Raw genomic sequence first — 11,193 nt, forward strand, 5'->3', positions numbered from 1 at the left:
ATTACCAGGTGATTTATTATTAGGCATTGACTTTATGGTAGAAAATATTTCTTCCTCGGTTATTGGGTGCTCTAGGCCAGAAGCGTCATCACAACTAAGCCTTGGTAATGGCAATGAATTTAGGTGATTTGCAATAGATGCCGGTGTTTGTTGTGGACCTGGATCATACAGTTTTTTATAGAAATCACGGAGTTCATTGATTATACCCAGCTGATTCGTCAGCACCTTATTCTTACTTTTCAGTCGCAAAATTGACTTTTTCTCCGAATTACGTTTTTCTAGATTTAGAAAGAATTTTGAGCAGTTTTCACCGTTTTCGACCCACCGGGCACGACTTCTTACAGTAGCACCATGAGAACGACGTTCAATCATTTCATTCAATTCACTGCGTAGTTGCTCTCTGTGTCCCAAAAGACTATCATCTGGATTAATTCCTGAATCCGCGATTTCAGCTTCTACATTTCCTAATTTATTTTCCAACTCCTTCTGAGCCTTTTGAGCCGCCTTTTTATATTGTGCGCTAAGTCTTATAAATTCTCCCCGTATCACACACTTTAACGTGTCCCACCTAACATGTGCATCGACATGCCCACGACTTAATATGAATAAAGGGGTGTAACGTATATATTCTTACGTGGCAAGACATCGACAGCTGTTATAATACGGATTTTTTCTGTTTCACATACCTCGTGCCCGCTATCGAGTTACTACATATATGTAGCTTTGTGGGTGATTATTCTTTTATAGTGTAATTTATATAACCCATTAGGGATCACTGAATTAAAGCAATCGTTGTTTTGTGTCTTTGAACAAAACGGCCTACGCCTAAAATGGTAGGATGAGCGTCCAGCAGCGATCCGATATTCGGAAGAGTCCATATATAAACGCAGTACGGACTCTGATTACAAGTACAACCAATCGATAAAAACTTTGACGTCACATCATCAAACACCTGCTCATTGGTTTATTACTTGTGTACTAACCAATCAGAGATGCCTATTTTTGGCGGGAATGACATACGCAACAATGCAACTTTATTACGTGTCGGAATTGAAAATCCTGACGGCACCCGTAGCTTCCTTCTCGTCGTCTGGTTTCAGTTTTAAACCAATGTTCGGTGCATGCGCGTACTCCATTGAAGAGCCGGTTTTGTATAGTCGTCGTGGTGAGTGTTTAAGTTTAAGATTTTCTACCTTTTCAGTTTTTATGCAGAATGCTTTTTTTAATTAATTTAATCGATATCTGATTCATGTTTGTGAAGGATGGCATATTATAAGCGATATAGGTATATGAAAAAACAAATTGCCAAAATTGTCGATTCAGATTCTGACGAAAATTTTGATAACTGCAATGGTGTACTTAAACAGAACAAAAGTGGTTCTAAATCAGTGACTTCCAATGCTCCAGAATTTTTTCAAATAAGTCATGCGCAGTCGAACACTGATGATTTACGAGAGGTTGATACTGACACTAATTCATATTTGTATACTTCTGATACTGATAGCTTAGGCAGCAGTTCTGATGAGGATAATTGCAATGTTCCTATGCCAACTCAAAAAAACGCTGTTTGTGCTGAAATGAATAGTTCTTATTCTCGTGAAACTAATTCATTATCCAGAGAATTAGCGGAGTGGTCTTCAACCCACCATATTACACGATCAGGTTTAAACGGTCTTTTATCTATACTACGTAAACAAGGTATGGATCTGCCTGCCGATTCGAGAACTGTTATGCATACTCCTAGACATGTTTCTACGTTGTCAAAGTGTATGGGTTCTTATATTTACTTGGGCTTAGAGTATGGTTTATACAGATGTCTTGATTTGTATGTTCAAAAATCACCGTCAGTGGAAAGTATCCTGCAGATTAAATTGAACATTGATGGTCTTCCTTTGTTCAAATCCTCCAATTCACAAATATGGCCAATTTTGTGTTATTTTGCTAACTTTCAGCCTTTTGTTGTTGCATTGTTCTATGGCAATTGTAAACCTAGTCCAATAGAAGAGTACTTGTGTGAATTTTTAAATGAGTATCATAAACTCAAAAATGGTTTTTCCTATCAAGGCCATACGTTCTATGTGGATATTTTAGCATTTGTGTGTGATGCTCCAGCTCGAGCATTGATAAAAGGTATTCGCAATCACAATTCCTATTACGGTTGTGAGCGCTGTACTGTAAAAGGTACGTGGTGTGGCAGGGTAGTTTACAATGAAAAAGTAGATTCAGAGCTGCGTACTGAATGCCAATTTAATAATCAGGGATATTCTGATCATCAAAAATCTTTATCACCACTTGTTAGATATGGTATTTCTTGTATAGATGGATTCTCCTTGGACTATATGCATTTAATCTGTCTTGGAGTGGTACGTCGCATCTTAATGTTTTTAAAGAAAGGACCAAAACCTTCTAGATTAACTGTTACTGTACGAAATATTTTGTCTAATCGATTATTGTCATTACGTGGAAGGCTTCCAAGAGAGTTCGCGCGACAGCCAAGAAGCTTGGATGAGTTAGATAGATGGAAAGCCACTGAATTTCGGCAGTTTTTACTTTATACAAGTATTGTCGTTTTGAAAGGTGTTGTTAGCAATCAAATATATTTCCATTTCTTAAGTTTAACAGTTGCAATGATAATTTTACTTCATCCTGGTGACTTTAGAACAAAAAAACTTGCATACGCTAGAAAGCTTTGTAAATACTTTGTAGAAACTAGTCAGACAGTTTATGGTGAAACATTTACTGTGTACAATGTTCATTGTGTAAGACATTTAGCTGATGATGCTAAATATTTTAAATGTTCTTTACACGACATATCTGCCTTTCCGTTTGAAAACTATCTTCGTACCTTAAAAAACTTGGTTCGTAATTCAAAAAGTCCAGATGTGCAAATAGTGAAACGACTGTTGGAACTGCAAAATGTTTCACCTTCTTTAGAGTGTAACCCTATCTCAATATATATATCAACTTCACTTAAAGATGGTTGTTTTTTGTTACATTCTAGGCAGTTTGCAATTGTGAAAAAGCAATTATCGAAAGATTTATTTTTATGTAACATTTTGTGTCCTTCTTCAATGAGAAACTTTTTTGATGTTCCGATTCCTTCAAAAATTCTGAACATATATTTTACTTGTAATCTTAAGTCCCGAAAATGTTGTAGGCTGTGCAGAAATGAACTTACTCAAAAAGTAGTCTGTTTGCCATATAAAACAGGGTATGTTTTAATCCCACTTTTACATTTATCTGTAAATTGTTAAAAACTCCATTTCACGCTTATGCCATTACTACAGTATGTATATATATAATCTATAATCAGGATGGGAAAAATGTTTTTACCTTGCGTGAAGGCTTTAATAAATCTTGCTTAACTTAACGCAGGTTTGAACCATGCTAACACTTGTTTATATGTTCAGTGTGCGTCGCTTTGTAGCGTTAAAAACAATGTCTATACAATACCAACGGTCGATTGAATACCAGAATGTCCCTCACAGTAAATGCGCAAATGTTATCTGAAGCCAACACACAGGCATGTAAAAAATAAAAATCCGGCCGATACCGGTTTGCATTTATATTTTTCCGGCAGTTTTCCCGGCGCGGCGCGTGTGTTCTGACGTCAAATTTTGCCTCTCTATCTAGCCCCGCGTTCGTGTGCCGCTTTCACCATGTACGAGGCTTTTGGATATAAGCCAACGATTTCTTCCCCGGTCCTTCGTAGCGTAAGAATTTAATTAAAAACGTGTCAATCATTGAAAGTAATAACAGACGCTAGTTTAAGCAAGGAATACTCTACTAGGATTGCTACTTTAATAAAACTATAAAACTAATCGACGATTACCAACTACAGTTAAAAAAACATGTTTCTACCTGCAACTAATTTTCTTTGTAATAATAATTACCGGGAATTTAATAGTGCTTTAAGATTGTCTGTGTTTTATATTCCGTAACACGAGTTGAAATATTTGTTCGTATTGTTACGTATTACATTACATTAGTCACAATCCCTATTATGGCGCAATCAAATACCGCAAGTGCATTACGACATAGCTAGTAATGTTACGTCACAATTGCCATTGTCTCCGCATATATGCCGGATTTATGATAATATAAAGCTGTTTGTTACGTCAGAACTGCACGAATAGGTAACTTACGCATACGTTAACACGAAACGAGATGTTACGCAGCCGGCCAAGTAAATAAATTCCGGATTCCCACGCCGGCCGTTTTTTTGCCGGCAGTTTTTAAAAAATCCGGCCGATGCCGGCGGCATCGAAAATAGGCACTTTTTACACCGCTGCCAACACACTTCCCTAACACATTAAATGCATTCAACTGCTATTGTGAGAATAATCGGCACAAAAATAATTTACGTGTTACTTTGAGGTTGCCAGCAAGATGCTTTCAATTTTTAGGTTTTTCCCAGCCTGACTAAGAATCTGTTAAATTTTCTTAGTTTTGATTTGTGGCATTTCTTTATTGATTTTGATTGAAATTTATTGCTGTATAAGTATGTTTGTATTTGTTTCAGAGGATAAAAGCTACTGAGATATTAACAGAATTAAAAAATAATGTTATTAAAAAGATGGGTGTTGGCAGCATGGAAGGAGGGCAATGTTGAAGAGGAGGGGGTAATTCCACAGTCTTGGGTAAATTTATTAGAAAACACTATTTGGTGGCCTACACAGGAAAAAAATTCCTTCAGATTATTAGAAAAGGAAGTTCCTCCTGCAGAAAGCTGGCAACAGTTTAACATTATAAAAGTAAAGTTTTCTTCAGGTAAATATGTGACAGGAAATACATGTACAATGTGACAAGGAAGGCATTTCCAAAAAAAACATGAATTTAATTTTAAACAGATAATAAAAGCGACTGCGAAAAGTACAATGATACATCGGCTGAAGAAACAGACGTCTCAGAGATAGGAATCAGCGATGTTCGTAAACGCAAACAAAAACAAATGACTGACTATGTTTCAGGTGTATTTTTATTTATTTTTATAATTTATTCTACATAGTTATTAAAATATTATTCATCTGGGATTTTTAGATTATTCTTCTGGGATTACGGAAAATGAACATGAACCTCCTACGTATAAAAAGGCTCGAATTGGTATATTTTGTTATTAAATTAATTTTGTTACTGCTTTTAGGTTAGATTAATATTATTACCTCTGCTACAACATTTCTGTTGTAACAGTTTTGCAATACATTTTTTGCTGCTGATTCTTACCCTGTATTTGTTGCAAAAGCCTAACTTTTGTTATCTGAATATTTTCATAACTTTTACATTCTCATAACTTTAAACTTGGACTAAAACTACACACCTTCCACTTCATAAATCATTTGTTTTCTCAATTAGATCCTGGAAGTTTTACGTTGCCACCACTTGACAATGAAGAAAGCGATGACGATACAATTCCCGTATTAAGTGATAATGATCCTGATCGTGAAGATAACAATTGCTCATTCATGTCCAGCTGTTCCAGCCCCGCTTGCTCATCAGTTTTATCTGCGCCAGGTTTGATTTCCATTGGTATATTTGAGTTGGTGATTTTTCTATTTTAGTACCTATTAATTGGTGTTTGTTGCATCATGTACTATTAGAGATGTGCCGAGCCAGAACTCAAAAGCTCGTGTCTGAGCGTCTCCTTTTTGACGCTCGGGTGAAATCTGGGCCGAGCGCTGAGCCTTATGTTATTGCTATAATGTTGCTCGCAACATTGAAATACTGTGAGATAGAAAGGTTGTTAAAACTACGATTTTATGTTTGTCGCGTGTTCGTAATTATCAGGTAACGAAATCGATCGAATAACAAGCATTGCCGTGTTGCATTTTGAACCTTTTTTTGTTCAGTTGTTACTTCACATGTCTTATTGTAACATAATTATTAATTATGACATTTCATAATGAGTAGGAACGTATTCTCAAACGCCTTTCTCCTTGATGACGTCATAGGTGCTCGGGCTCCTGACCCGAGCTTTTACGACCTCAGCACATTCCTATGTACTATAATACAGTGTAAAATAGTGTTTTTTTGCAAGCTATAACCTATAGCATGTTTTTAATAAAATTCAATCACTGACTGTTGCAGCTTCATAAATTTGTTTTATTTAACCAGTTTTCTTTGTATTATAAGCAGCAGATCTCAGAAAGCATGAAAGGCGTGCACTGTCTGATTCAAGTGAGTACAGACTTAGTGTAAAGTAGCTTGTATAATTTTACTTCTCTCAAAATTTAATAGAATTTCAAAGAAAGGTGTTTTCTCTCCTCGTAGAAATACGAGATAATCTAAAGAATATTGGTGGAACAGTTCAACCTTCAGCTCTTATTAACATTAAACCCGCAGAAAATGCAGAACAACTGAGAGAGCTTGAAGCAAGCATGGAGATTAAAGAAAAGAAAGATAGTCTTGTAAGAAGTAAAATATCTCTTTAGTTAAATTGTGCTAGGAAAAATAGTCTAGTGAACTGTTGCTTCTTTTCTCACATCTGTTTATTTGTTTTAGATTGCACAACTGAAAGTAACAGGGGGTGTAAACGAGAGGGATTGTTTGCATGCGATTTTTAAAAAGTAAGTCAAATTGTTTTGAATTTTGTTATTGCTATATCAAGGGTGTCATATTTTCTCAATAATGTATTAAATAAGGTTTGGGTGTGGTCCCTTTTAACAAGTTTCTTTGTTTATATGAACAATTGTTTGAAGCTTAACTGCTTGTTCACTTTGTTTTGGTTTAAGGAAGGCTTGACTAACTAATTAATACAAACCTGTAAAATTGAAACCCTGTTTTATTTAGATTATTCTCCAATCGACTGATGTCACGCATGAATTTAAATGGAACCAATGGAAAAATAGCTTTCACAAACTCGAATCTGTATGAAATTGTTTTGGGTGAGTTTAAAAAAATAGTATGGTGTAGGATGACTCCTTGAAACATGGTTTTAACTTTTCTGTTTACAGAATGCGTGAGGGAAAGCTTTCCAAAGTTTTCCGACCAAGAATACAAAAGTCGTGTAGGAAACTACCTGAAGCATGCTCCTTCCCGTAAAGGTGGGTCCATTTCTGATGAAAGAATCAACCTCACACAGTAGAATGTTCAGAAGAAAAAAAAACCTTATTCTTTTAAGTTAAAACATTTTCATAAAATAACAAAACAAACAATTATCATTGTAAGCAACAAAACAGTGTTCCCAAAATTATTATATAAAGCAAAATCTTTACAGTCAAGTGGGGTAATTAAAAACAGAAAACATAAACTTTTCGATTTTGAAGTATTAAATAAAAAAAATTATTTTAGTCTGGAAGAACAATATTTATTATACCTTGATGTCTAGAAAAGATTTGTAATTTTGCATTTGGACAGACTGTCACATAGTGCTTTCTAGTTTGATCAAACGCGATATTACCAAAGTGTACTTTAAACTATTAATACCAATCATTGCAATAATGTTAAACACAGCGACAAACTTTTTTTATTGTGGGCGGCGGCGTGATGTATTTCCACTTCCGGTACTCTACGCAGATGCAAAAAGTGCATATGAGTATAAATTTTTTAGTCAAATATTACACTTTTTCGACTAAAACACCCCCTCGCTCACCTTGATTACCGTATCTTAATATACCGGGATTACTAAACCTAAATAATCTAAAGAGCTGTTCTTAAAAACTATTTTAATTAAATAAAAATAGAAGGAAAAAATTATCGAACGCTTCCCTTTGCCCCCCTATGTACATCGTTGGGTCATAATTATATAATTTTTGGTGCCTAACTTAATTAACGTGGAATTAACCCTTAAAATACGAGAGGCTAGTCTGATAAAAAGGAATTTTGGGGAAGGGTAAAAACACATGTTTAAAGTTTAAACCTAAAGCTCTATAAGTACCAAATAAATTCAAATGTTTGCAACAGCTTGCTTAACCCTTTGGTGACGAGATATATTTTAAGAAATTTCCTATTTTTAAACCGACTCACATTTTGCTCTCTAGCGGCACAGGCGTTTGTGGCAGCCAAAAGCGATCAATTAGACCTTTGTTCTTTGGAAAATTTGCTACATGGTATTTTGATTTTTTTAATGATGTTATCAAATTTTGAATGACGTCTAGAGCCCGACCGATATTGCTTTTTTTAAACCGATACCGATATTTTGTAAATTTCAATTGCCGATAACCGATATTTTAATGCACCTAAAAACTTGACTGAATAAAACCGAAAAATCTGATGTAGCCGATAAAATTCAAACTGCAGGCTTAATTATTATTAATTAGTTGTTAGTGAACTTGTAATTAATTAATTGGTAAATTTTTAATTGTTTTTAAATAAATTTTACCTCCTCTCCATTAAACAAACATTATATTTATTAGCTAATGCAGTTTATTCGTGTATCACGTTGACGCTCAAGAAAGACGCATAAGTGACCTAAAGTAACCTCGACGTTACGCGCGCCTGATAAACATGATATGCGGTGGACGCGTGATCAAACGCTTTGACCTAGTTTAATACGTTAGATTGTTACGAACAAGTTGAATTAGCTATGCGAATGAGTTTACGTTTATGAACAAGGTAGCGCTCTGCATTAATTCTTACGTACGCACGTTGCTGGCCATCTGGTTACTTAGCGCTGATAATATCGGTCATTTTATGCTCTTGCCGATAATCGATAAATCACCAAAAATGCGGCCGATATATCGGCAAAGCGATAATCGGTCGTGCTCTAATGATGTCATCAGAAATCTTGTATTTATGTGTAATTTGAGTTTTTAGGGAAAAAATACATAAGAATCTAGTGCAAATTTGATTCCTGGTATGTTTACTACCTAACTGAAATGATTGTTTGACTTGGTGACGTCAAAGGGATTAATTACGTCACTTATAACCTGATGACGTTATTTTGTGAAAGTTTATTTTCGCTAAAATCTTAACAAAACTTGCCAAAAACGATTTATTATGAATGTAAAAGTAGAAACCACATGTAGAAGCAAAATGAAGTTAGATAATATACACACAAAAACATAACTTATGTAAAAATTGCTTCATAATACCTAAAAAACTTGTAAAAACAGCTGATATAGCCTTTTTTACGCAAAACCGCATTTTTAACCGGTGACTTAAACGGAGAAGCCTCTGAGCAACATAGAGATTAAATAAAATCGCTTTTATTCGGAATGACGTTAAAACCTTAATTTTTAGTCAGAATATAGACCCATTTCTTAAGAAATCATGGTTTTCAAATCAAGTTTGGTAAAAACTTTTAAATGCTATGATGACTTTTTCAAACGTTTTATTGGTTGATAATTCCTTCCTCTTTCAAATAAAACCAACTGTAAGAACTTTTACCAACTATGAATAAACTTTTTAAATACTTGTTTCAAAATGCATATTTGCATTACTCATCCCTAATGAGTTAATTCATATTATCACCTGACATTACTTAATTAGCGCGTTAATAATGTTATCTGAACTAGCGAAAAAAACAAACACGTTTAGTTAAAGTAAAAATGTTAGCAAAATTTATGAAATATACATATTTACAAATTGTCTTAAATAATTTTTTATAACTCGCATGCTGATCCATTAGAGTTATGCTCCTATTGTAATTGAATAACACGATAAATTGTAGGTATTTTTATTTTAGTTTTTGTGTATTGGTTTTACTTTATATATTTAACCTTTGGGAATGCTCATTACCAATGACTGTGCTGTTCTTTATTCTGTTTTTTTGTTAAATTTTTGGTTTTTATTGATAACCAAAACGACTAAACATTTGTTCTTTGTCATATCACCATTACGTTAACAATAGTTTTTCGTATTGTATCACAGATTCACACCATTACAGCAGTGATTGTTTATATGTAAAATGTCTTTGTTCATTTCATTGCCACCATGAATCTATTTGTACATAGTACATGCCACCATTCGAATTTCTTAACTAGTTGCAACTAAAATTTCTGTTTTTTCATTGTATATCACAACACTAGTCCAGTACTCCAGTGAATTGGAATAAATAAATATCAAATTTTGTGAAAAAAAGTTCACTGAAGATGTTCCAATGATTTAGATAGATTATAGAACATCACAACAACGTAGTAATGCAGACGTTGGAATGACGTAATATTGCAGACGTCAGAACAACGTAACATCGCAGACGTTGGAATGACGTAATATTGCAGACGTCACAACAACGTAACATTGCAGACGTTGGAATGACGTAATATTGCAGACGTCAGAACAACGTAGTAATGCGGACGTTGGAGCGACGTAATATTGCCGACGTCAGAACAACGTAGTAACGCGGACGTTGGAATGACGTAATATTGCAGACGTTGGAATGACGTAATATTGCAGACGTTGGAATGACGTAATATTGCAGACGTCAGAACAACGTAGTAATGCGGACGTTGGAACGACGTAATATTGCAGACGTTGGAATGACGTAATATTGCAGACGTCAGAACAACGTAGTAATGCGGACGTTGGAACGACGTAATATTGCCGACGTCAGAACAACGTAGTAATGCGGACGTTGGAACGACGTAGGGTTTAAGTGGTCACAACAACGTAACATTGCAGACGTTGGAATGACGTATTTGTTGCACACGTTGGAACGACGTAATGTTGCAGACGTCGGAACGACGTGATGTTGCAGACGTCGGAATGACGTAATGTTGCAGACGTCTAAATGAAGTATATATTATAGATATTTCGACGTCTTTTTGACTTGCGATTTCTTGCACTTTCGACTTCATTTCGACCGAAATTTCGACGTCGATAATTGGTTACGTCTGGACGATTTTAGGACGTCTTTTCTACGTTACTGTGCCCGCTGGGGACGCTGCACACTGTACGGGGCAAACTCACTGGGCGTTTTATTATCTTTTTGCCGTGTGTGTTTCTATTATAAAAAGGGTGCCCAAATACTGGACACCACGTTTTCGTCATGGCATTGTCGTGAACGCTCTCCGCGATTACTCTTTCGTGTGTTGTTCTCCGCCACCGTTGTCTTGTCAAATAAAGAAGTCAATGATCTGTTGAGTTGGGTGCTAGTCATTTCGATCGCCTAGATGAGGTTCAGGATCGAGTACGCATAGAGAGCTACAGCTACCATTTATGACCACCCCCACACTACTTTAAAACCCCCCAATTTACAAACCTATTTAAATAACCACGTACGTAATTTGTAGCCTTTAATTGCGAAATCCTAAGTGG

General features: G+C 35.3%; 2 protein-coding genes across 4 annotated transcripts; both read left to right on the top strand.

Annotated features, from left to right (window-relative positions):
* Nucleotides 1-588: 588 nt before the first annotated feature.
* On the top strand, nt 589-3,993 carry LOC149724577 (uncharacterized). Its single transcript, XM_089893112.1, has one exon. The coding sequence runs from the start codon at nt 1,263-1,265 to the stop codon at nt 3,252-3,254; it is 1,992 nt and encodes a 663-aa protein (XP_089749238.1). The 5' UTR covers nt 589-1,262; the 3' UTR covers nt 3,255-3,993.
* On the top strand, nt 3,313-11,019 carry LOC149724578 (uncharacterized). Of its 3 annotated transcripts, none has more exons than XM_089893113.1 (9): nt 3,313-4,770; nt 4,851-4,970; nt 5,041-5,103; nt 5,353-5,511; nt 6,133-6,174; nt 6,235-6,404; nt 6,499-6,563; nt 6,787-6,881; nt 6,951-11,019. In XM_089893113.1, exons 1-9 carry the CDS (start codon nt 4,563-4,565, stop codon nt 7,079-7,081), a joined length of 1,053 nt encoding a protein of 350 aa, XP_089749239.1. In that variant the 5' UTR covers nt 3,313-4,562; the 3' UTR covers nt 7,082-11,019. The 3 variants fall into 3 exon arrangements, with proteins under 3 accessions (XP_089749239.1, XP_089749240.1, XP_089749241.1); XM_089893114.1 differs by having other exon boundaries at nt 6,268-6,404; XM_089893115.1 differs by having other exon boundaries at nt 3,315-4,770; nt 6,340-6,404.
* The last annotated feature ends 174 nt before the right edge of the window (nt 11,020-11,193 follow it).

This window comes from Ciona robusta, unplaced genomic scaffold (genome assembly GCF_009617815.1).
Source record: "Ciona robusta unplaced genomic scaffold, ASM961781v2 AP042727.1".
In the NCBI taxonomy this organism is placed as follows: Eukaryota; Metazoa; Chordata; class Ascidiacea; order Phlebobranchia; family Cionidae; genus Ciona; species Ciona robusta.